The sequence below is a fragment of the Aquarana catesbeiana genome, linkage group LG05 (genome assembly GCF_042186555.1).
Source record: "Aquarana catesbeiana isolate 2022-GZ linkage group LG05, ASM4218655v1, whole genome shotgun sequence".
Taxonomy (NCBI): Eukaryota; Metazoa; Chordata; class Amphibia; order Anura; family Ranidae; genus Aquarana; species Aquarana catesbeiana.
This window is the reverse complement of record NC_133328.1, coordinates 643203899-643231756: the sequence shown is the minus strand read 5'-3', so window position 1 is coordinate 643231756 and position 27858 is coordinate 643203899. Positions and strand designations below refer to the sequence as shown.

General features: G+C 43.0%; 1 protein-coding gene across 1 annotated transcript in view; it reads right to left on the bottom strand.

The window, feature by feature from the left end:
* Positions 1-1062: 1062 nt before the first annotated feature.
* Positions 1063-27858, bottom strand: part of LOC141145617 (NACHT, LRR and PYD domains-containing protein 1a-like) — a 361842-nt gene continuing 335046 nt past the window's right edge. Inside the window, exons 14-17 of the mRNA XM_073632446.1 lie at positions 21031-21159; positions 12996-13137; positions 8398-8448; positions 1063-4578 (exon numbers count right to left, since the gene is read on the bottom strand). Coding sequence (XP_073488547.1) covers positions 4313-4578; positions 8398-8448; positions 12996-13137; positions 21031-21159 — 588 coding nt within the window. The 3' untranslated portion in view covers positions 1063-4312. The remainder of the gene's footprint in view (positions 4579-8397; positions 8449-12995; positions 13138-21030; positions 21160-27858) is intronic.

Sequence of the window (27858 nt, the reverse complement as noted above, 5' to 3'; positions counted from 1 at the left end):
TAGACGCTTCTAGAAGGAAGGAGGGGAAGAGAGGTGGGGCTGCCTGGGGTGTTCTAAGGAGCCCCAACCTGGATCGGCAGGGGGCAGGCCTCCTTAAATACTTAGAGTCAGCCATCTGGGGGAGGAGTTGTTCAAGTGGAAGAACTGGAGATAGAGTATTGGGCTGCCGGGGTCTTTGAGGAAGCCCCCTACTCTAGGGGGGTGACCTTGGGCTAAAGGGCTCGGAGCTGTACAGGAACCCCACACATCCCAAGGTGTGTCCTAAGCAGGAGAGGACAGCGGGCAATACTGCCGGGCAAGTCTCCAGGAGGGATCCATTAGGTGTCGGTGAGTGACAGGCACAGTCGGAAGAGCTGGGAGAGGCATGCCGGAGTGGACAGGGAGTGTGCAGTCTGGGATGGATGTAGAGCCAGCAGGAGAGACTGATGTTAATGGCAGTGAAGTCGGGCGGCTGCAGCCGGGAGGGCTGTCAGGGTCTGCAGAGGGCTGACTGGGATCAGTAGTCCACCAAAGAGGGCGGCTGACATTCAATCTTTTGTAGCTACATTATAGGGTCCCTGCCTGTAATAAGGAACTTTGCTAAGGCTTGGTTGAAACCAGAGTCAGGCCTAACCATGTGAAGAATTGTGCTGGAGGGAGAAGGAGAGATAGTCTGCAGCAAGTGTTGTGCAGGAGGAGAGTATCTCAATGGTCTCAAACCACGCAAGAATCTTTTTCCTGGGCATCCCATGAATTCCTTAACCCCATCCAAGTTCTAATCCCTCAATAAAATACAAAAAAAACAAAACTGATGGACTTGTTCATTGTCTTGGAGTGTCTGCAAGTGAATGCCGGGCTGGGCAGGGTGACAGGTGGGCCACATCACTCAGCAGCCCCTACAGGGTTACCGCTACAGGTAAAACTGCACAATTAAAGGCTCCCTGAAAAGAAGACATAAGATACCCACTGATCTCTACAGAAACCACCGGCTAATGATCCTGCAGAATCTGACACTTCCGGTAATTCCCTGGTCCCCTACTGCACACTGTGCTTTCTCCCACCATCATCTACAGCACTACAAGATACAGTAATGATGTAGGGGCTGAGGGACTGAAGCACTGAGAGCAGTGGGGGACCAGAAAATTACACAACCAAAAGTGTCAGGTTCTGCAGGATCATCAGCTGGAGGATTCTCTTCAATACTGTAGAGATCATGGGCTCAGGCAATAGAAAAGCTGAGTATTCAATGCTTTCTTTGCTGTACAGTTACAGTATTAATTACACAAATGTACACAAATGACATTATGGCAGGTTATACATGACATACAAAATGCGCAAATATAAAAAAAAAGGAATTTACAATCTTAGAGGCGAGGTGAGGGAACATTAGATACAATGGCTTGTATGGGTGACCAAAAAGGAATTATTCCAATGGGGAAAACTTCTGGTGACAACTGCCCAAAAGGGGATTACCTTCATTTTGGAGAGATGTGCTCTTACTTCATACGCTCCTCAATACCTTTCCAAAAAATTAAAGCACTACACACCCAATCGCAGTCTTCGATCTTCTAACCAAAACCTCCTCCTTATTCCAAAAACCCGCTACAAAACAAAAGGAGAACGAAGATTCGCAGTCCAAGGACCATGGTTATGGAACGCTCTACCTACTCACATTCGCATGGAAGAAAACCATCAGGCCTTCAGGAAGAAACTCAAGACCTACCTCTTCTAAGAAGCTGGACAACACAGGACTGATCTAGCGCCTTGAGGCGATTCAGTTCACATTTTCAGCGCTATACAAATCATTCATTCATTCATTCATACCGGCTGAATACAAATGCTCGCCATACTTTATTTGTAAAAAATGTTGAAAACCATTTATCATTTTCCTTCCACTTCACAAATATGTGCCACTTTGTGTTGGTCTATCACATAAACTCCCAATAAATTACATTTATATTTTTAGTTGTAACATGACAAAATGTGGAAAGTTTCAAGCGGTATGAATACTTTTTCAAGGCACTGTGTATGTATATATATATATATATATATAATACAGTAGGGCTGATGAATATAATGCATCGCGATTCAGCTGTCCACGATTCTGCATCAATGCTACAACCGGCATAATCGATTGGCAGATGATGTAATTTTTAAGCATGACATGTTGGGTATCAATTTACTCGGTGTAACGTTATCTTTCCCGAACCCGGCGTGGTATCAGATGCCGGGTTGGGGACTATATCTAGCAGGCATTTGCCTGCTGGCTGGTGCAGTGGATGGGGGGGGATTTCTTTGGAGGCTGCAACTCAGGTGAGCAGGGAAACTGCATCTACTAAACGGATTTGTGTGGATTTTGAGGCTATTCCTCCATGCCTGATTTTTATGCATCTGTCGCTGGAGTGGTTCCAGCGGTCATTGCTACCATTCATTGCTGAATGGGGGTTTATTATATACACATTTTTTCCCCCCTCTAGGTCATGATTGTTCTCTGTACCTTTACACCAGTAATCACCACATTAGAAAGCACATTGGAACCGTTATAGTTTTGGCCTTGTTTTTTGCTGCCTACGCTCCCAAGTTGTGTATGTATATGGGGGTACCCATACCCCAGTGCAAACTTTTGTACAAATTTTTTTTTTCCTTTTATAGTGGCTAATTAGTCCTAACATATCTACCACCTATCCAGTCCCCCATGTCTGCCACAGGGAAATTTTGGTGACACCACTGACAAGCCTTGATCTCTTTTGGGCCTTCACTGGTAAGCGTTTGCACATATTTTATTCCCCCAACTAATTCCTTTTTTCCTTTCTTTATATATTCACATTAATGATTGGTGCTTAACATGTAAATCCTATCTTATTTATAGACTTTATATTGTGCTCCTCCTGAAAAAGCGGTTTATAGCCGTGAAACATGTAGAAGATGATCATATGCCGAGGAAATTTGAAACTCCTACTTTCCATCATGGAGCATATCTGAGTACCAGTGTAATGTTTAATGTGTAAAAAAATTATTATATAGTCGCAATTTTTTGTATCTGGATACTTTATTGTATTTTAACCATGTATCAATAAAAATCCTTATGTTTTATCTAATGCTTAAAGTGATAGTAAAGGTTGTTTTTTTAAAAATAAAAAATAAAATAAAAATAACAAATATGTCATACTTACCTCCACTGTGCAATTCGTTTTGCACAGAGTGGCCCCGAACATCCTCTTCTGTCTTGGCTGCTCCCCACAAGAGCCAACCCCCCTCTGGGAAGCTCTCTCCCGAGAGGGTTACCTTGCGGGCGCGCTCCTGTGTTATACACTCATCGAGTGTATGACTTGGCCCCGCCATTGGATTTGATTGACAGCAGCGGGAGCCAATGGCTGCGCTGCTATCAATCTAACCAATGAAGAGCCGACAAGCCATTTGGAAAGTGACGCGGTATATCGCCGACGGAGATTCGGGGCTCAGGTAAGTAAAGTGGGGGCTCGGGGGGGGGGAGTGCAAGGTTTCTTTTCACCTTAATGCATAGGATGCATTAAGGTGAAAAAAACAAAGATTTACAACCCCTTTAATCTGTTCAGGGTAATTTTTTTTGCCCTTTTCCCACTTTGGAGACCCCTTTGGGGGATGTCTTCTTGCACCCAATTATTTATCATTAATTAACAGTGGGTGTGTGCATGGAAGGCAGAAAAAACCGTGTAAAGGTCCGCATTTTTTGTTTTGCCTACTAACTTAATTTAGCCAAAAGACGGAACAGGGATCCATGCTGTGTAAAAAAAAGCATAACACACTTAAAAAACAAAATCCACTCATATGCCATTATATAGTATATTCTTATAGCTGATCCCTTCCAATGATGACTGGCTTATTGGACATTTCTCCTCAAATTTTTGGGTGAGAACAGAAACTAATCGAATTGATGACCAGATAATCGTAATATAAGCGAATCTTGGGACCAGTGAAGATGCACACATCTAATGTACAGTATATATGCACCAATTTTGATGTTACCAAAATCATTGAAATATAATTAATAACCAAGGTGAAAGCTTATACCTCATTTTAGGACAGCAAGTTGAATACCCTTTTTTTCCCCCCATTGGGCCAATTGTACATTCACACATGAAAATATGGGAAGGTATTTAGCCGCACCTCAAAAGTCTTACAGTGTCGCAGCTTTTTCCTTTTGTGTCTATTCCAGGTCTCTATGCAACCCTTGTTCCTATGTCACAGCTAGGATTCCAGAAATATATGTAATTTATTTTCCAGATCATGACCATTTAGGTCTCTGGTCTTTCTTATAACACAAATTCTGGAAGTTTTGAGAAACTAATTTTCTTTATAACCCATTAATCAGTGGCTGGTTGGTCTCCTTTAGAACACTGAGTAGCTTGTCCTTGTCATCATTTCCCCAACCTTTGACAGCCGTGAATAGCTCTCTCATCTGTTCCTGGGACGTGCTCTGAGCTCTCACAATGTCACACTGCTCATTGGTCAGAAGTTCTTGAAATTTGAGTTTATCTAGAACTTCATTTACATTGGACACTCCTTGGACCAGTTTTCCAAAATGTATGTCTACAAAGTGCTTTGTTGATGGAGAAGAACCTGTAAGTAAAAAAAAATACATTTTTATGCCATGTTTTATCCACTCTTTTTGCTTCTGAATTTATTCTTGGCTTTTTGTTCTGTGAAAATTGTTAGAATTTCAATGAAGGGAAAAATTATATTTAATCACAGTTCTCTAATTTTATACTATGGAGAATTAAAAGACTAGCTTTACGTAAACTCCTCTCTTAGTTAATGAAAGTAGATAGTTTTCTTTCATATAAACAGGACGAAAGTTCAATAAAACTATACTTCTGTGTTCAGAGATCACAAACATGGAACTGTGAACAAGACAAACTTGATTTGCCCAGGTGAAGGAAGGTCAATATTCCACTTAACCACTTAAGGACCGAACCTCTTTTTTGACACTTTTTGTTTACAAGTTAAAATCATTTTTTTTTGCTAGAAAATTACTTAGAAAAAAAAATATAATAAATTATATTTAGAGAATAGATAGAATAAAATGGCGGTCGTTGCAATACTTTTTGTCACACCGTATTTGCACAACGGTCTTGTTGCTTATCAGTACTACGATATGGTGAACCTTTTCATTCTGGGGAACATCTGAATGGTATTTAATCTGGCTACCCGTGTGACCCGTGGCTACCCGTGTGACCCGTGATTGGCGAGATCTTTACCGTATGCTGACCACTCCTGTAGGGTTTGCTGGCATATCACCCTCCTGATTTCCTCCTGGATAAAGGCCCTGGCCAGGTAACAGTTTGCAGGCTTATAGAGCTTGCTTTGGGGTAAGCGAGCATTCTGTGTGGCGTCATCACTGTGGTTGCAGTGGAGGATTTATTCAATCAATGTTTATGAAGTTTATCCACATTTGGTTAATGATGTTGAACACTATTTGATTGATATATTATATATTGATGGACGCTTTTTCTACAATTCATTTATTTTTATTGTAATTATTATAGTTTATATTGAAGCACTGGTGTCACTGTCACTAGGTAGCTTATTTTAATTTCAACGCTGCTATCAACCTTTCCAGTAATTGTCCTCACGTAACACTTGAGCACAGGAGGTGTTGTCTGCTCCACACTGCCAGGATCCATCCGCTGGTGGAGGCCAGTACTGCGGCCCAACGATGACATAACACCAACAGGGAAAAGCTCTCCTGACAGTCCGGAACTGCCAGGAGACACCTGCTGGTGGACCTCAGTACTTCACGCCAAATGATAGACATTACCAGTGGATGGAACCTTTCCTGACAGTACCCCCCTCAAAGGAGCGGCCTCCGGACGCTCCAACTAGTTGAAATTGTCCATAGTCTATGGCGTCAGGCAGAACAATGGATGGGGGTACATCAGACTGGGCAACAGGTGCTTCAGGCAGGGCATCAGTCGCTTTGGGCAGGGCAACAGGTACATCAGGGCAGACCGCGGGCTCTGGGTCATCGAGCTGGGCAGCAGGCATGGGCAATTCAAGATGGGCAGCAGGCAAATCGGGCTGGGCAGCAGACAGTGGCACATCAGGCTGGGCAGCAGGCTCCGGGTCATCGAGCTGGGCAGCAGGCTCTGGGTCGTGGAGCTGGGCAGCAGGCTCCGGGTCATCGGGCTGGGCAGCAGGCAGGCACTGGGACATCAGACCGAACAGCAAGCACCGTAAAGGCAGGCTGGATAACAGGCACCGGCTCAGCAAGCTGGGTAATGGGCCCCGGTTCAGCGAACTGGACACCGGGCACTGGCCTGGCAAGCCGAATAACGGGCACTGGCTTAACAGGCCGGGTGACGGGCACCGGTTTAGCAGACTGGGTAATGGGCACCAGTTTAGCAGACTGTGTAACGAGCATCAGTAAAGCAGACTGGAACACGGGCAGGAAACTTTAGGCTGAGACACGGGCACCGAAGCTTCAGGCTGAGACACGGGCACCGAAACTTCAGGCTGAGACACGGGCACCGAAACTTCAGGCTGGGACACGGAACTTCAAGCTGGGACACCGGAACTTCAGGCTGGGACACCGGAACTTCAGGCTGGGACACCGGAACTTCAGGCTGGAAGGCAGGCACCGGGACATCAGACTGGAAGGCAGGCGCCGGGACAGCAGACTGGAAAGCGGGCACCGGGACATCAGGCTGGAAGGTGGGCACCGAGACATCAAACTGGAAGGCAGGCGCCGGGGCATCAGACAAAACAAACCCATCAGAGAGATAGCAAAAACATTAGGTATGGCCAAATCAACTGTTTGGAACATCCTTAAAAAGAAAGAACGCATCGGTAAGCTCAGGAACACCAAAAGACCCGGAAGACCATGGAAAACAACTGTGGTGGATGACTGAAGAATTCTTTCCCTGGTGAAGAAACCACCCTTCATAACAGTTGGCCAGACCAAGAACACTCTCCAGGAGGTAGGTGTATGTGTGTCAAAGTCAACAATCAAGAGAAGACTCCACCAGAGTGAAGACAGAGGGTTCACCACAAGATGCAAACCATTGGTGAGCCTCAAAAACAGGAAGGCCAGATTAGAGTTTGCCAAACAACATCTAAAAAAGCCTTCACAGTTCTGGAACGACATCCTATGGACAGATGAGACCAAGATCAACTTGTACCAGAGCGATGGGAAGAGAAGAGTATGGAGAAGGAAAGGAACTGCTGATGATCCAAAGCATACCACCTCATCAGTGAAGCATGGTGGTGGTAGCGTCATGGCGTGGGCATGTATGGCTGCCAATGGAACTGGTTCTCTTGTATTTATTGATGATGTGACTGCTAACAAAAGCAGCAGGATGAATTCTGAAGTGTTTCGGGCAATAATCTGCTCATATTCAGCAAAATGCTTCAGAACTCATTGGACGGCGCTTCACAGTGCAGATAGACAATGACCCGAAGCATACTGCGAAAGCAACAAAATAGTTTTTTAAGGGAAAGAAGTGGAATGTTATGCAATGGCCAAGTCAATCACCTGACCTGAATCCGATTGAGCATGCATTTCACTTGCTGAAGACAAAACCGAAGGGAAAATGCCCCAAGAACAAGCAGGAACTGAAGACAGTTGCAGTAGAGGCCTGGCAGAGCATCACCAGGGATGAAACCCAGCGTCTGGTGATGTCTATGCGTTCCAGACTTCAGACTGTAATTGACTGCAAAGGATTTGCAACCAAGTATTAAAAAGTGAAAGTTTGATGGATGATTGTTAATCTGTCCCATTACTTTTGGTCCCTTAAAAAGTGGCAGGCACGTATACAAACTGTTGTAATTCCTACACCGTTCACCTGATTTGGATGTAAATACCCTCAAATTAAAGCTGAAAGTCTGCAGTTAAATCACATCTTGTTTGGTTCATTTCAAATCCATTGTGGTGGTGTATAGAGCCTAAAAGATTAGAATTGTGTCGATGTCCCAATATTTATGGACCTGACTGTACACCTCTTTATAGTTACATTTGAAATATTACTACACCAAAAAGCTAATGCACATACATTGACAATAACATATCTCCTAAACATTATATATTTTAGAAAATAATAAAGAATGGGTCATGAAAGTAAACTCTGACCTGAATAAACAAAGCACAGGTCTTCCGTACATTGTGGGACATGGTTGTACCATTCTATCATCATGGAAAAGCTGTGCATGAATATTTACACTGGCAGTGAAGCATCTCAGAATGATAATGATGTTGAAAGCAGCAAGAGAAGTAATTTGGACCTTTCATTCATTTGATTTTTAATCTGGAGGCTAAGACTTGAGAAAATTCAGGGAAAGTTTTGCAACAAATAAGACAAGACATCCATAAAGAATTTTCTGTACGAAATAAGAATAAAATAATGCTTTGATTGGATAAATATTATAGTAACATGATTAACATACCTGCATTGCTGACAGAGGCACAGGCTCTTAACTGCATTTCTCTCAGTTCTCCTAAAAAAATGAAAAATGAAAAAAATAAAAGATACAGTAGACATATACAAAACAGTACAATTGCTTTACAAAGCTGCATATTATTGCATATTCTTTTCATTTAAAACACCTGCATACATGTGAAGATATGATATATGTATAGGTAAATAGTCTATCGATCTATAATATTTAGTAGCCCGGTATTTACCTTTCAAACTATACACTATATTTTTTGTAAAGCAGAGGCCCCAGAGAATAAAATAGTGGCAGTTGCAGCTTCTTATGTCATGTGATACTTGCACTTGTACTTGTCATTATCAAACACAAATTCTCAGGAACAAAATAGACTAAAATGAATTCTAGGGTGCACAAACACCACATAACTAATTTCTTGTTAAATTATAAAAGATGATGTTGCATTGAGTAAATAAATACCAAACATGTCATGATTTAATATTGCATACATCATTGAAATGGCAACAAACTAGTTATCTAAAATTGTTATCTTTAAAAGCCTTTACAGGTCATCAGTTTAGAGTTAATTGTCAAATATGGCCCTAGAAATATTTCTCTCATGTCAACATTTGTGGCGATACCTCAAAAGTGGGGTACAACCACTGTTTAAATATGGGTTTTGGATTTACCAGCGCGTTTGCATTTCCGTGTATGTTTGAAAAAAATATACATTTTCTTTTTACCCCTTATTAAAAGGCTGATTTTCAGGTTTCAGCACTGTAAGTTTGACTGACCATAGGCTATGGTTTGATAAAGGGGCCTCCTATCTGCCCTGAAACATGTAGCCACATCCCCTCCACTTCCTGTCTTCACCCAGTCGAGAGAGGTGCTGTTCTGGAGCCGCAGCCATCATGCTACTTCTGGAAGCTGCTGATACTTCTGTTCCAGCCTGAAGTCTGACAGCTGCACTTCCTTCAAGAACTCTGCTTCAACCAGCCACATGACTACTGAGCTCTGCAGCCTCACAGTGATCCTATGGTGGTCTACATGGGTCTATGACAAGCCCTGATCCACTTTTATCTAGTGAGTGCATTTTAATTGTCTTTTATGCCTAGATGGAGGCGCCCTCTTTTGTCTTTTCAGTTTTAGTTGTATTTACCATATGTAAACATATCAAACCTCGCTCTTTCCTTGAAAGATCGTTTAGTCAAGAGTCATCACCCAAGACACAAAACTGCAAGAAACTCTACATTTGGATGTTTTCCTTGTGGCAAATGCAACTATTGTAGATTCATGTCCAAGGGCAATCAAATTCTACTTCCCATTCGCCAAACTTGGAAACTAAAATATAGAACTACATGTCAAACAATATGAGTGGTCTACCTTATGAAATGCTCCTGTGGAGCATATGTTGGAAAGACCAAGCTCCCATTTTTTAAACACATTAGAGATCACGTCTCACTGATTGGTCAAAGAAAGATGGAAACCCCCATCAGCAGGCACGCTGGTCTGTATCACAATTTTAACCTAGCCACAATATAATTTTTTGTGCTGGAACATGTACCCACACATGAACGCGGTGGGGACATTGACCGCACTTTATTGTAATTGGAAACCAAATGGATTTACCCTTTACAAGCTGTATGCCCTCCAGGACTCAATTAATTCATTAGCTACAAAACCCTTCTTGCAAGATTTTTGTCTGACCACCATCTGACCAAGAAACAGAAAGAAAAAAAAACCCAGCAACGATCCTTATAATCATTACAGAGATATATCATCAATCATGGAATCAAGGCATATATGGTTCACTAGTTCAATCCGTGCACATATCACTCAGTATTCATTAGGATTGGATACAGGTCATCGTTGACTCCAAACGTCTCCATTGCTTTATCACCACTCAAGAGGTCTGCCTCCTACACACCAAGAAGCTCAGCATTCCTCCCAATGCCTGCCTTCACTTCTAGGTTACCCAGACCAGTGTTTCTCAACTCCAGTCCTCAAGGCGCCCCAACAGGTCGTGTTTTCAGGCTTTCCATTATTTTGCACAGGTGATTTGATCAGTTTCACTGCCTTAGTAACTACCACAGCTGTTTTATCTGAGGGAAATCCTGAAAACATGACCTGTTGGGGCGCCTTGAGGACTGGAGTTGAGAAACACTGACCTAGACAATTATAACACCAGCCTGTCCATCACCAAGTCAAAAGGCGAAATGCCGGGGGGTGTCTAACCAGGGCGACCATAGTTTATCAAATTTATTTGGGCGTCCCCTATCTTGATATATGTATTTCTCCAGCCGGAGTGTGTCCCCCATCTGTGTCAACCATTCCTTCAACGCAGGAGGGTCAGCCGCCTTCTATTGCCTAAGGATTCGTTTGCGGGCCTGAAACAATGCTCTGGCAATAGCCTGCTTCTGGTTGTCTCCTGTGGGGATGTCGTCCACAATCCCCAGAAGACAGGGCATTGGATCCAACGGTACTGTGACCTGGAAGGCATTATTAATCGTGGGCACAACCCCTGTCCAGAACCGATGTAGTTTGGGACAACGCCATAGCAGATGTATGAGGTCAATGTATTTTATTTTTACTTTTTCTGCTTTCAGACTGTAAGTTGTGTTCTTTGTGTGTTTTATTTTCTTCTGATTTCTGGTTATATGATTTGAATATCCTATGTCAATAAGCTTGTTGATCTCATTTGAATTATTGTTACTTTGCACCGCATTACCTAAATGCTCCTAGAGTTCCCCCAATGCAATTGGAGCTGAGGGGTGGAATTTAGGCACCAGGCACAGAGATTACTGGGGTTTCCTGAGATCCTTGCCTGTGCTCCCACTTTCTCCTCAATTTTGGGATGTATTGTACGAACCTCCAGGGCGCCAGCTAGTGGCCCTCTGTTTCTCCCTCTTTTTCATTTGGGAGAGGATGTTTTGGGGTGGTTTATGCAGGGCGCCTGTTTTTTGGGGGGTGCCACACATACGGGTGCCATATTCTCCTTCCCTGTTGGTGATTCCATCGCGCTGCCCCTGGTATGTAGGTACTTCCATCTGGGCTCCAATATCCAAGCATCATTTGGATGCTTGGAGGCCCCCTAATTGATCTATGGCATTACTATTCCCTCCAGATCCCCAGGTGGCGCTGCGAAACAGGAAGTGGATACACCGCATCTGGCTGGGTGCCTCCTCGCATAGGCCGGACATGGCTTTCCATGCTGTCCGCACCTGTGCACACTCGTGAGGGTTGGCGCATGCGCACCTTCCCCCCTAGGTTGTCTTCACTCCATCGTGATGCCACATGCCAGCGGGGTGAATGAGGTATAAAAGCTGATCGGCCATTTTTCCGGAGCCTGGGGAGGTACTTCATGTGGGAAATGAGCAGCAGTCACTATGCTTGGCTAGTGAGTGGAAACAGATTTGTATATCTCTACACTAAAGTTTGCTTTAGGAATAGGGAGTGAATATATGATCATATTGCCCATTGGTAACTGGTTAGATATACAAACTCTATATATTTTTAGCTCCATTTTGGTGGAGGTTTGTAGTAAACAATATATTGTCTCTAAGCCCACGTTCACATCAGGCCATTTTGACATGTCAAATTGCATTTCAAATCGCCGCCTATTGCCAGCAATCGCCGACTTTGTGGCGCCACACCTATTCCTAAAAGTAGTTCCTGCACTACTTTTGGCAACCTTGGGGGCGATTTGAGTAGACATCTGTGCAGGAACTCGCATAGCTATCTGTCAAATCGCCCCCGAAGTTGGACTGAAATGCCGGTTTGAAATCGTGCACAATTTCAAACCGTCCCTCAGTGTGAATGTGAGCTAGCAAGCAGTTTATGCTGAGCTTTGATATTTGGATTTATGTTCTGCGATTTGGGACACAGTTGCCTTACCATGAGATATGAACATTGCATTAGGGTGTTGGAAGCTGCATCTTTTACCTGGTCTTCTACTCGTTCCTCTTTTTTTTCATATACCTTACAGATCTGAATCTGGACACCACACAAGCAAATGATTCAGCTGCACCCATATTGGAATGGTTTTCCTCTATTTTGTCCCCTGCAAAGAAAAAGTATATTGGGCTAGTATGCATTGCATACTAGCCCATTATGTGGCACTTATCTGCAAACGAAGCCTGCGGTGTCCCTGCTGGTGGCCGCATCCATCTTCGTCCCTCTTCCTTCCAGGGCCACAGACTTCGGTTCTGTGACTGGCCGGATTCACGTGACATCTCCGCCGGTCATGGCACTTGCTAGTGAAGAAACGGCACAGTGGGTCGTTTCTTCACAGCTCATGTGCCGATGAGGTCGGCGCAAGCATATATGGTAAATATCTCCTAAACCGTGCAGGTTTAGGAGATATTTACAGTACCTACAGGTAAGACTCATTATAGGTTTACCTATAGGCACAAGTGGTGTAACTAAGTTTACAACCACTTTAACAATGACTGGTCAATGGATTTTATTACATGGTGTGCCATTATACTACTATACATTACCCTGCAATCATGTGACCTCCTGGGCTATGATATGTATATTAATGACTACAACTGACCTAACCTGTGTAAAAATGTCACATTCCCTTTAACAAATATTTTAATTTATTTTTTTACCTTCTGTAACTTCACCTTCCCAGAGCGGATCGTCACTTCCATTCAGTGACATGAACATTAAAAGTTCTTTTGAATTTCTATCCACAATAACTTCGACAAAGGGTAAATCTTCAAGTTCATTACCAATTTCAAGCTGTAGAACCTAGTAAAAGATGGAAAAAGTCAATTATAATTTTTAAATAAACCAAATCTGTGTTCTGTTTAGTGAAGAACTGAGGGCACATGCAATCTTTGAGGTTTAGGAGGCTGAACCTTACTATAATGTGATGGGTGGTTTACAGTCTTAAGGCCCTTTTCACATGGGCTGTCCGATCAGGTCCCTCTGTCAGTTTTTCAGGCGGATCTGATTGGACCTTGCACTCTCCCCTATGGAGCGGCGGATGTCAGCACTGACATGTCCGCTGACATCCTGACGATCCTGTTCGCCAAATCTAGACGGACGGTGACCCTATTTTCCATCCGTCTGGTGGATGAAAATGGGCAGGCGGTCCGTTTTCACCCGGTTTCCCCATAGAGGAGAGCGGGACTCTGTCTGTCTCCGCTATGCACAGTGAGCGGAGACGGACCTGTCATCCTCCTGCTCAACGGGCATCAGTGGAGCGATCCCCCGCTGAGCAAGCAGAGTCTGTCAGGCGGAGGTGCCCATGTGAAAGGGTCCAAAAGGCTGCTCGCCCCCCCATTTCAGAGAATTTACTAAAGTTGAAAGGATGAGCCTGTGTGCCTATGTTGTTGTCAAGGCAACAAAACACAAAAACAAGAACAAAAGTAAAATGTGTCCTTATCTGCTGTTTGTTTCCTTAATAAGTTTTTGTTATTTTAGTTTTAATTTTAGTTTTTTATACTTCTCAATTGAGCAAATGTGTGTTTTTTTTTGGCTCTAATAACAATGCATCAGGGTGTGTGTCTCTCTCTCTCTCTCTCTCTGTATATATATATATATATATATATATATATATATATACACACACACATACACACAGTATATATGTAGCACCCTCCTAGACAGGTGCTAGGTTAGGTAAATGTACAAGAGAGAGAGAGAGACACACACAGACTCTCTTGTTTGGCTCTCCTGTAATCAGTGGAGCTGCTTGTGATTTGCTCTGGTTGCTGAGTTACACAGGCTGTGGGTTTGGCTGCTTCCCCCTTCTTTTTGGATGTCTTCTGGATGGTTCTGAAAAGCAGTGGGCTTGGTGAGTCAAATCTACAATCTGAATATTTATGAGGCCCCAGCTAATCTCTGGGGGAGGGTGCCCAGAAGATGGCTGGGAGAGAGCATGTATAGTTTGAGGCCTGGAGCAGAGGATTTCTTGTCCAGGAGTAGAAGAACCCAGCCTGAAGCGCTGCTGCCCTTTTGGGCAGTCTGGCCATGGTTCTTGATTTGCTGATCAAGGTCCCCGCTGAGCTAGCTGGGGGGGGGCTATACTACTGAAATGTGCTGGAGCTCACTGAGAGATTTCCTTTTGGCGATCTGGTCTGAGGAGTGGCTGCTTATGAACTTATTGGGCAAAGAAACTTAGGACCAAATCAGTGGGGGTTAGCACTACACACACACAGACATATACTGTATACAGGACATATATAGCTTTTAGCACATTGTAAGGAATAAATATACAAGCTGGTGCAGCACTCCCATTCTTTCAAAACCTGAATCAGTACTGAGGCCATGCAAAAGGTTATTTGCTGTTGCCCTTTTTTTATACACTCAGAAGGCTACCGGTGTGTTGTGGTGCCCCTGTGTGGTGTTATGGAGCAGAGCCTTCCCTTCATCTGTGGTAACAGGACATAACCTCTTATAGGCTCCAGAGTCTCCACTCAGTTGTGGATAACAAGTGTAGCCCCAAATGAAGAAATCTGTCCTTTACAACAGACAATAATCCTTACAGCATTGTATTTGAAGGTCCATATATTAGGGTAACCAGAATTTAAAAAATAAATCCAGGGACACTTTACTGGCCATGCTCAGTTTTATTGGGATGGACAGGGGCAAGAGCAGGGGGTGGGGATAATAGCAGAAGGTGCGTGTGTGGGCACCACACCAAATGTTGGCTGTGGCAAAACTGTGCTATTAGTGAGAGTAGGAGGGGCTTAAAAGGTTATGGTTTAATAACACCTGAATCTATTTTGCTCTTGGTCAGTGTGCAGGCCAGATGTGTACTGCAGGTCACCATTACAAGCAAGGGAAATGTGACAAATATTTCATATCCTTAATGCCCTCAACAAAGTTGGCACAAGCCAAGAGGGGAGGGACTGGGAAGACCATATAATATTGGCACGTGGCATCGCCAATACCCCTAGACACAGTCGGGAGCAGATACACCCCTCCCCTCCCTTCTGCTCCAAGCCTAGTGTAGAAATGTTGCTGAGATGGATTGCAGCCACCCAGGACAGGGATGCCATGATTAAAGCTGGCAAGAAATTGAGGACTTTTTATTTCCTGGGGACAGCTCGCTAAAATTGGGAGCTGTCCCTGAAAACCGGGGACATCTGGTCACCCTACCATATATTGAATAGTAAGAACAAGTAGCATCCAGTGAACCATCAAACTTCATATATTCCCCAAACAGGAACTTTGATCATTATAAGTCCCCATAGCATGTCTCAGTGAGGGGATGCGGCATGATCTCACAGTGCAGTCCTGTGAATAGAGATCCATTCTCCTCTATCTCTTTGTCCATGTGAGCGCTTATCCAACAGGTAAGTACTCAAATGGTTATCATACCTCATGACCACTTCACAAAGTGTAGAGGGCACAGAAGCAATATTTTAAAATGGCAAAAAAACACATGGCAGCACAGTCAGGAGAGACACTTGGTAAATAAGCAGGCAGAGTAATAATAACATCACTACAATGCTATCACTGCCCATCTATATATAATGTATATAATTATGTCACAAAGATATTCTGCCTGATTCACTAAAATTAAACATGACAAAAAAAAAAGATCAACGTTGTGTACATCAATATGACCCCTAAATAGTTTTTAAATCATATTTTGTTTTGGAATTTTTTTTTCCTTTTACATAACAAACATATACAAATAAACAAAAAACAACAACAACAACCCCCCCCCCCAGAACAAGAGAGATTCCCTTTCCCCTTCCCTCTCCTCTCCCTCTTTCATTTCCTCACTGCTCAGTTAAGCTGATAACACTTTAACAGCAACACATTTATTTCATTAGTATCAAATATACCAAAAATTTCAGAAATATTCCAGGGCAAAGGATACCTGTCTTTATTATGCATTTAGTCTGGAACATGGAGCATCTATCTATTTTTTCCATATTTTTTTGAACTTCAAGAATGTGTTTCATTGAACATAGGTGTGTTTTTCAAACATAACATGTTTATCCATTTCCCGGATCTAGTCCCCCAGGGTAGGAGGGTTGGATGAAACTTAATGAGATTCTATCACTTTCTGGGCCATAAAAAGTGATCCTATAATGGCCACTAGGGATGAGCCGAACACCCCCTGGTTCGGTTCGAGGCAGAACATGCGAGCGGACCGAAAGTTTGCGTGAACATTCGAACACCGTTAAAGTCTATGGGACCCGAAGGTAAAAAATCAAAAGTGCTAATTTTAAAGGATAATATGCAAGTTATTGCCATAAAAAGTGTTTGGGAACCCAGGTCCTGCCCCTGGGGATATATATCAATGCAAAAATTTTTTTGCCTTAGGCAGTGGTGGTGGTGCCACAACACTGCAACCCCTCACAGATACTCTAGTTAACAGCGGGAATGAGCCCTGCTGTGAAATATTACAGCAAAACTTGTAATTACACGCCCCTATTAAACAGGGGCAGAAAAATTGGGCCTTAGGCAGTGGTGGTGGTGCCCTGAAACAAAAATATTCTTAAAAAGCTATCAACATGAACATTAAGGAGGAATAGGATAGTCACTCAGCATAATAGGATAGTCACTCAGCATAGGCAGTCTTCAAGGGATCCCACATCTATAGAAAATCAATCAGCATCAGGTGCTTGGTAGCTGGTGATCCAAGACTGATTCATTTTTATGAATGTGAGCCGATCAACAGAGTCTGTGGACAGGTGCACTCTGTGATCGGTTACAAAGCCTCCAGCAGCACTGAATGTGCGTTCAGAAAGAACGCTGGATGCAGGATAGGCCAGTAGCTCAATTGCATATTGTGCAAGCTTTGGCCAGTGGTCCATCCTCAAGACCCAGTAACCCAGTGGATTTTCTGTTGGAAAGGTCTCCAAGTCTGATCGTGTTCCTAGGTATTCCTGCACCATGTAATTCAGACGCTGGCAATGGTTGCTGAAACCAATCAGACCTTGAGGCTGCGGACTTAAGAATTGTCTGAAGGCATCGGTCAGACGGCCACCTTCTCCATCGCTCTTTCTGTGGCTGAACAAAGCCTCAACAACATGTTGTCATGCACCAGGAAATTGTAATCTCCTAGGCTCTGGAAATGCATTGCACAAACCTTTCTGCAAGGCCTCCCGAAGATCTTTCATCCTCTGCTCCCTCTGTGAAGGCTGGATAAGTTCTACAACCTTACCATTGTAATGTGGCTCAAGAAGGGTTGCCAGCCAGTAATGATCCCTCTTCTTGATACCACGAATCCGAGGGTCCTTTCGCAGGCTATGCAGGATCTGGGAGGACATATATATATATATAATGTGGGGCGTGGACTTCACCCCCTGAGCCATAATTGGCCAAAGGCACCCTGCCTTTGGCCAATTATGGCTCTCTTTGCTGACGGCGCTGCAATTGGCCAAAGCATGCAGGTCATAGTGCATGCTTGGCCAATAATCAGACAGCAATGCACTGCGATGTCACAGTGCATTATGGGGCATGACGCGCTGCTTGAATTTGGTGCGAAAGCCCCATAATGTTTGTATTTCGACGAGTGGCCGAACACCCAATTTTCGAGTCGAACTCATGTTCGACCCGAACATAAAGCTCTTCCCTAATCGGCACATGCGCACTAAAGCAATGGCACGTACGTGCCGTTGCTTTCAGTGAGCATGCTGTTACGTCATCGCGGCTCAGGCCAATCACAGTGCCGGAGCCGCGATACCTGGAAGTAACTCCGGGACGACATGTCGCTGGCCGGTGCTGTGCACGGGCACCGCAGTGGGGGCTTCGATCCCAGGTGAATATCACATAATGAGCTAGTACGTTATGCATACTAGCTCATTACGCCTTTGTCTTGCAGGTCTTTGTTTTTTTTTTTCTTTTCCTCTCTGGGTTTACAACCACTTTAAGAGAAGATGTTTAAACAGACAGGGAGCCTGTATAGCCCAAGATGGCTCAGTAGCTAGGAGGCTGGAAACCATGAGATGTTTTCTATGTGATGGTGAGAACCCCTTAAACTCAAAAAATTGGTGGACTTTGTGGGCACATAATGAGAGGAAAGATCATTAAAAAAATATAAATTTTATTACAACATGATTAAAAAAAACCCCATATAAACAGCAAACAAACAACACCCTGTATAGACACAGTTACCAGTTACCCAATAGTGCAGTTACAGAGGGCTGGATCAAAGGTATAAGGATTAACTTTGTAATATATCAAAATAGGAAGAATTGATCCAGTAACGCCTCCAAAAACTTGCTCATCGACGTGTTTCACTAAATTATTAGCTTCCTCAGGACAGATACTGAGTAGGTGCTGGTAAATCTGTAGCTCAGGGTATGGGGAAACCTCACAAAACTAGACAAACATCCAAGATGACGAAGTTTCAAGTCTCATGTATATGTATACAAAAGCAATGCACATGTGGTCTGTAGTAGATACCACTGATGTATAGCAGATATATGAATTAAAGATGTAGAAATATTGGGGTGTAGACCACACACAGAGATAAGTTACCAGAGGTTCTCACTACAAACATGTTCAACAAGATACTAATAGTACCAATTGTGACCCAAAAATGTAGTACCAATATATTAAATGGATAAATAAAGGGTTTAGCTGCCCACTTATTACTTCCAATACTTTGGTATTTAAATTATGTAATACCTTTACTTGCGCTAAATACAATGCACTTATAGCATTACCATTTGATGCCTTGACCGCAGGTGCCTGTCCCCGCCTCCGTGCCCCTCCCAGGCATTTGAGATTATCCTATACTGTGACTCCTCGTAAGCCACGCATGAATTGGTGGGCTCGCATCGCTGGTGTTCCGGCTGACTGGAGACTACCAGTGGGATCAATTGGAGGGGGGAGATTAGAGGACTTCTGTTCCAGGAGATATCGCACAATACAGTGTGATCGGTAACTATACAGACAAGATGTTTAATATATAGCATTTTTTTCTTGTGGTTATGTCCATGAATTTCAATATATGTATAAATATCTCTACAGCCCATTAATCCTCTGATGATGACCCAGTGGGGTCGAAACGCGTCAGCATTCGCTCAACATCATCCACCTTCTTTAGTGCTTGTCAACCATGTAAATTGTATTCTTTCCTGTATTATTGCTTTTACATCTCCTGTACCACAGTCCATATTTTATCATCATTTTTTGTTATCATGTCATCAATAAAAATCCAATTAATCTCTAATCATATGTAGTATCTTTTCCACCCCTCTGCTGCTTAAAAACCCCACAGGGGGGACTTTTTCCTTTTTCCTTTATATACTTATCGGGGTGTGCAGCATTCTCTTGTCTCTTGTAGTGTCTTCCCCTTTTTTATCAGTGTATGCAGCTTTGCTTTCCGTGTGTGTGAAACAAGATGATAATTCCTACCTAGGATGCGTTATAGAATGGAATATAAAATAAAAGAATAGAATAGCATAAAACATAATAGAAAATAAAATAATAGAATAAAATAGAATAAATATAGCCGTCTTCCGAAATCCAAATTTCGAAATTAGAATTTTGGAAGGCAGCTATATTTGTTATATTTTATTCTATTCTTTTATATTTTTTACTATTTTATTCTATTCTATTGTACTCTATTCTTTTATATGCTATTATTTTCTATTCCATTCTTTTAAATTCTATTCTATTTCTTTATTTTCTATTCTATTCCATAAAGCAGCCTAAGTAGGAATCATCATTTATTTCACTTTTAGGCCACTTTCACACTAAGGCGTTTTACAGACGTTTTTGCGCTAAAAATAGCGCCTGTAAACTGCCTCTTTTGCAGCCCCGGTGTGAAATCCCAAGTGCTTTCACACTGGGGCGGTGTGCTTGCAGGACAGGAAAAAACGTCCACTCCTCCACTGCCCCAGCCATTGAAATCAATGGCCAGCGCTGTCAAAGCACTTCGGCAGTGGCGATTTGTTGGCACTTTTAACCCTTTTTTGGCCTGCTAGCGGGCGTTAAAAGCGCCCCGCTAGCAGCCAAAAAGCGCAGCTAAAACTACTATGTCAACACAGGCAGCGCCTCAGTGTAAAAGTGGCCTTATAACTTACTGTATTTATTGCAATATATTTCCATTTTAAAACTTAAATTCATTTTAAAATTTGAAAAATCAGTTTTTTTATACCGTAATTTATTTAGGATTTGTTGAATTTTGTTACTATTGTGATTTAGGAATTCTGATGCATACGAATCCTTGAAGAACATAAATTTAGTCCAAATTTTAGTATAAAATTAAACGCACAAGTCTAATAGTGAGTGGACTGCATCTACATGTGAAGTTAATTCTCACTAAATATATATATATATATACTATCTGATAATATAATAAGGTGGCACCAACGGGGCTTGTTAGGTGAACACTCGGTGATGAGGTTTCTCTTGATTTAGCACAAACATCATCTTTCTTAGCTTGTACACACACACATATATATATATATATTAAATTTGTATACCTGATTTTCTTCTGTGTAGACGTACTTTTTGATATTAATTTTATAGAATTATTTGTTTTTTAATTCATGCCATATGAATACCAAACCATAACTTCTAAAAGCTTCAATGTACCCAAATATATGACCATCAATTAAAAAAATAGAATGATTTAATCTTGATAAATTCCTTAAAAAAAAAAAAAAATCACAAGCTTATTTAAGTTATTTAAATGTGTATACTTATAGTATACAGTTTTACCTTGGGGCATATCCTTCCATTAGGCTGAACACTGACAGTATATCCGGTTTTAGTATATACACCGCTCTTCATTAGGTGAGGTTTTCCCATGTCCTGGAATCCATAGGATTTTTTATGCTCATGAAGTTTCTGAGGGAGAAAAGGCAGAGGAAATAAGAGAGTTAGGAGGAGAGGGGGAATAGGAATAGGAATAGAAGTTTTTTTTTTACACTATTATTACTTGTAGGGCCCCTTTCACACTGGGGCGGGGGCGGCGGTAAAGCGCTGCTATTGTTAGCGGTGCTTTACCGTTGGTATTCCGCTGCTAGCGGGCCGGTTTTACCCCCCGCTAGCGGCCGAGAAAGGGTTAAAAACCACCACAAAGCGCCTCTGCAGAGGCCTGCAAACCGCCCCAGTGTAAAAGGGGCCTAACAGTGATGATATAAGCAACAGTATTAGCTATCATGAATTACTTTAATTCATGACAGCTTGCTTACTATTGTGATTGGTGATTGAATACAGCAGGGCTCAAAATTTCGAATCCTGAGCTACTAGCCAGGCCTTAAGAGTTACTCACCACCAGTTGCCCCGCCCAACCACTAATTTCCCCCCTAAACACAGCCTCGTAAATGATCTTGTGAAATTACACTGTTAAATGTTTTATGCAGAGTTAAAAAAAATATTAACAACAACTTTATTAGTGCCCATCAGTGCAGCCTCATCAGTGCCCATCAGTGCAGCCTCATCAGTGCCCATCAATGCAATCTCATCAGTGCCCATCAATGCAATCTCATCAGTGCCCATCAATGCAGCCTCATCAGTGCCCATCAATGCAGCCTCATCAGTGCTCTTCACTGCAGCCTATCAGTGCCTACCTGTGCTTATCAATGCAGCCTATCACTGCACAGAGATCATAGGGAGGAGAGCCGGCCAGATCACACAGAGCGGGGATCTCCCACTGTAATAGCTTAGATCTGAAATGCTGGCGCTGTTAAACAAAGTCCCGCCTTCTGGACCAGCTCCTATAATAGACATTACACTACTTCCATTTTCTGGCATAGGATCAGTGTGCTGTCTATCATAGGAGTCGGTCCAGGATGCAGGACTTAGTTTGACAGTGATGGAGGTGTTTCAGATCCAAGCTGTTACAGCTGAAGATCCTCGCTCTGTGTGATCCGGCCGGCTCTCCTCTTCCTCTCCTCTCCCTTCCCCGCAGTTTCTTGGCCGATCGCTGGGAGGAGAACGGCTCCCATTCAACCATGCCTGCCAGTGGCACATACCCCCTCCCGAGGCGGCCCCACACTCTCCCTCAGGTCATTTCCACTTGCCAAATGCGAGCAGGCGAGTGGAAACTTTGAGGGCTGGATTACAGCTAATCACATGGTACAGAGTGCCGTGACTGGCCCATGTACCATGGAAGCTATTCATGAGTGTTTTGTTTACATGTAATAATGTGATCGCTATAATTGGTCATAGTAAATGGATGATACCCCAGTCGTTCACAGGAATTGTGGCCATGATGTACCAGTACATCACGGTGCCTGGGCTGCAGCTGCAAAAATACTGTGAGCGGGCGGAAAGTGGTTAAATATTCTATATCCTCCAAATAATCTATGTAAAGGTTTGCACCTACAGATCCTAGAGATGAGGAGTAACACCACTAGAACTAAGTGTCCTGTTGGCACATTGCCAGTGGAACTAGTGGTGAATTCTTGCATAATTTTTGGCACTTTGGAGCAATACTCTCCTTTTTTTTAAGGAATCTGCTTGAAAGTATATAATCTTGGATAGAATTAGTGACCACAAGAGATTTACAGTATTTGAATATTAAATCAGCCTGTTATTTGAGGTGCTGTTTAGAGAATCCAGAAGGCAGCTTCCGCTTCCATAACAGGCTAATTCTGGCACTCCTCTCTTGCATGTACAAATCATCATTGTTTTGCTAGAAAATTACTCAGAACCCTCAAACATTATATATATATATATATATATATATATATATATATATATATATATATATATATATATATACACATACACAGTTGTGCTCATAAGTTTACATACCCTGGCAGAATTTATGATTTCTTGGCCATTTTTCAGAGAATATGAATGATAACACAAACTTTTCTTTCACTCATGATTAGTGTTTGGCTGAAGCCATTTATTATCAATCAACTGTGTTTACTCTTTTTATATCATAGTTACAACAGAAACTACCCAAATGACTCTGATCAAAAGTTTACATACCCCAGTTCTTAATACCATGTATTGCCCCCTTTAACATCAATGACAGCTTGAAGTCTTTTGTGGTATTTGTGGATGAGGCACTTAATCTTCTCAGATGGTAAAGCTGCCCATTCCTCTTGGCAAAAGTCCTCCAGTTCCTGTAAATTCTTGGGCTGTCTTGCCTGAATGGCACGTTTGAGATCTCCCCAGAGTGGCTCAATGACATTGAGGTCAGGAGACTGAGATGGCCACTCCAGAACCTTCACTTTATTCTGCTGTAGCCAATGACAGGTGGACTTGACCTTGTGTTTTGGATCATTGTCATGTTGGAATGTCGAAGTACGTCCCATGCACAGCTTCCTGGCTGATAAATGCAAATGTTCCTCCAGTATTTTTTGATAACATACTACATACATCTAGACAACAATTTTGACCAAATTTCCTGTGCCTTTGTAGCTCACACATCCCCAAAACATCAGCGATCCACCTCCGTGTTTCACAGTAGGAATGGTGTACCTTTCATCATAGGCCTTGGTGACTCCTCTCCAAATGTAGTGTTTATGATTGTGGCCAAAAAGCTCAGTTTTGGTCTCATCACTCCAAATGACTTTGTGCCAGAAGGTTTGAGGGTTGTCTCTGTGCTGTTTGGTGTATTGTAAGCGGGAGACTTTGTGGCATTTGTGTAATAATGGCTTTCTTCTGGCGACTCGACCATGCAGTCCATATTTCTTCAAGTGCCTCCTTATTGTGCATTTTAAAAACAGCCACACCACATGTTTTCAGAGAGTCCTGTGTTTCACCTGAAGTTATTTGTGGGTTTTTCTTTGCATACCGAACAATTTTCCTTGCAGTTATGGCTGAAATTGTAGTTGGTCTACCTGACCGTGGTTTGGTTTCAACAGAACCCCTCATTTTCCACTTCTTGATTAGAGTTTGAACACTGCTGATAGGCATTCTCAATTCCTTAGATATCTTTTTATATCCCTCTCCTGTTTTATACAGTCTAACTATCTTTTCCCGCAGATCCTTTGACAATTATTTTGCTTTCCCCATGACTCAGAATCCAGAAACCTCAGTGCAGCACTGGATGAAAGATGCAAGGGTCTGTCCAGAAACTCATTGACCTAATAGATGGCTTCAATCAAACACTAACCACGGGTGAAAGAAAAGTTTTTGTGTTATCATTCATATTCCCTGAAAAAAGGCCAAGAAATCAAATTCTGCCAGGGTATGTAAACTTATGAGCACAACTGTGTATATATATTTAGAGCCCTGGGCGGGGGGGGGGGGGGGGGGTCAGAAACGAGTAGATCGCAGACAGGTGACTGGTAGATCGCGGTCTGGGCTTTCTGACCCTCCATTGCAGAGCATCAAACTGAGTGCAATGCAGAAGGACTACTTGTAAAGTTGGAGGCGTAGTAGAGAGCAAAAGCCGCATAAGCTGATGTCTCCCCTGTAGTGTCGGCTCCTGTCCCATGTGGAGTACCAACTGCACTCCACCTCTTATTCTGGCTAGTGGTCTCCTCAGAGTGGTGCCAGCAGCAGGAAGGAAGAGATATTCAGGTCAGTGTGAAGCAATACACTGATGTGCTGTGGATTACCCCATAGGTGCAGTGTACATGCCACTTTCCTGCAGGTTTGCTGCGCTTAGCCATAGACCTCTATTAAAATGGTTGTAAACCCTCAGGGACAACTTTCACCTAGATTAAGGCTTACCTGTAGGTGCTTGCAATATCTCCTAAACCAACATGGTTTAGGAGATATTTGCAAAAAAGACTGTACCGATGTTGACAGCGCATGCGCACCGTAGACAACGGAGCAGGTGCACTGAGCATGCCGTTAGTGAAGGTGATCATGCCATCACTGACGGCTCCCGCGCGCATGCGCCAGAGTGATGTCATCGCTGCTCCGGCCACTAATAGCGCCGGAGCAGCGATACCCAGAAGTCACTCCGGGTATCATGGTGCCGTCGGAGGACGTGAACGAGGGTTGCTTCGATCTCAGGTAACTAATTCATAATGAGCTAGTATGCTATGCATACTAGCTCATTATGCCTTTGTCTTGCAGGGTGTATTTTTATTTTTTTCAAGGGTTTACTTTCTCTTTAAAGCCTGTGGGTTTTGGTGTATTTTCTTAATGTAGGAGTTTTGGTGCGCCACACCTGCAGGATATAATAGAAGTCTATGGCATAGCTAGCCCAGAAAAGTCGCAGATGCGTTGCGCTACACCCGAGGTGCAGGTAAACTACAGCACATCAGTGAAAAAGCAGCCTTATAGGGGGATCAGAACCGTAAGGGTTCATTTACATTTGCAGTTAGGGTGGTGTTGAAAGTTAAGATGTGTTTTTATCACCCCCCCCCAACCGAACCCCTTTTAGCTGCAGTGGCTAGGGGTGTACGCATGTTGCAGCCACAGTTATGCCCCGTACACATGGTCGGACTTTGTTCGGACATTCCGACAACAAAATCCTAGGATTTTTTCCGACGGATGTTGGCTCAAACTTGTCTTGCATACACACGGTCACACAAAGTTGTCAGAAAATCCGATCGTTCTGAACGCGGTGACGTAAAACACGTACGTCGGGACTATAAACGGGGCAGTGGCCAATAGCTTTCATCTCTTTATTTATTCTGAGCATGCGTGGCACTTTGTCCGTCGGCTTTGTGTACACACGATCGGAATTTCCGACAACGGATTTTGTTGTCGGAAAATTTTATCTCCTGCTCTCCAACTTTGTGTGTCGGAAAATCCGATGGAAAATGTCCGATGGAGCCCACACACGGTCGGAATTTCCGACAACACGCTCCGATCGGACATTTTCCATCGGAAAATACGACCGTGTGTACGGGGCATAAGAGTTATACACCCTGTCATGGTTAGTGGGTGTAGCATATATATATGTGATATGTTCCCTCTTCACCACCTGATTTTAACCCATGATTGCCGTGGAATGCACACGATTGTGACATGGTAATATGGCAATTAGTGATTTAAATCAGGTGTGATGATGACCTGCAATCTTTGTCTTCTCCCAAGTTGTTCAGTTAGATCTCCACCTCTATAAGGTTGGCTCCCCCTGTCCTAGGGGATTAAATGGCGGTCATTGCAATTTTTTATGGTACACAGTATTTGCGCAGCAATTTTTAAAACACAATTTTTTGAAAAAACAAAAAAACAAAAAACACATGAATATAAAAACTAAAAAAAAAACACTAAAGGTTGCCCATTTTTTTGTATAATGTGAAATATAATGCTTTAACCTACCTGGCGGTATGATTATTTCGGATTTTAGGTGCTGAAAGCGGTACAATTATTTTGCATGGAAATTTGGCGTTTTATATTGTAGGTCTGTAAATCTTAACAATAACACACTTAAATCTGTCCAAACCAGAGTCTAGTAGATATCCCGGGTATGATGAAGTTTGAAACACAAAAACATAAATTATAATATAATAAATAAAAATAAATAATTAAAAAAAAAAAAAAAAATAGTAATAAAATAAATTTCCCCACAATTCACTATCGCTCAATTCTGCAAGTGTTCTAATTTACTATCGCTGTTTTCTAGCTGGTCTAAAGCCACTTTTGACGTAAAGGGACACTTTTTGGTTGCTATGGACAATCTCCAGTTTCCAGGCAGAAAGAACAGTGTATATCATGTAAAACTGCATGCAGGGCATGGGCCAAAGCACTGGGGACAAAAGGGATGTGAAATAATTTCATACAGTACTGTAATCTGTAAGATTACAGTACTGTATGTGTTATGATTTTTACTTTTTTTTGAATTTGCCGCCAGGCTCCGCCCCCGTGCGTCGCGCCGCTCGCAGGGAACGGAGCCTGGCACGGAGAGGCTTCGGAGGAGGACGGAGTCCTCGGACACTGCGGGTGACATCGCAGGATCCCGGGGACAAGGTAAGTAAAGCCGCCCCAGGATCCTGCAATGCGATCCCGAGTGTGGCTCGGGGTTACCGCTAATGGGACTGAATTTTAACCCCGAGCCACACTTGAGAATACCGCCAGGGAGGCTACAAATTACGCACACTCGTGGAATGACTCCAAGATTCGGTAATAAAAAATCTCCATAGGCTATGATTTAAAAATGTTTGCAGGTTAAATGTTTACAGTGACAGAGGAGGTCTTGCACTAGAATTATTGCTCTCGCATATCAAAGCGAGTTTCCCCACAGAAGTCAATGGAAACGAAGATAATTCGTTCCACATTGACTTCTATTGCATGCAATACCGCATGTGGCCAAAGGTGTGCCGGAGAGACTCAGAAATACTCAGAGACCGTTTGGCTGCACTCAAAAAGGCTTGGAAACACTCGGGAACTGAGTATATTGAGTATTTCCGAGTGATTCCGAATGGCTCCGAGTGTCAGTGTCACCGGCACCCCCCCACTTCTGGCCAAATGTGGTACTGCACACCGCAGAGGCTTGAATCCTGCTCGTTTTTCGAATCAACACTCACAAACCAAGTCATGATTAAAAAAAAAAATTGCTCGTATTGCAAAACGCTTGTTAACCGCGTTACTCGCAATCCGATGTTCCACTGTACTCACAGCTTTATGCTCCAACCCTCTGGTCACATATCTCCCCCTTCCCTATTTGCTCTCCCCAGTCAC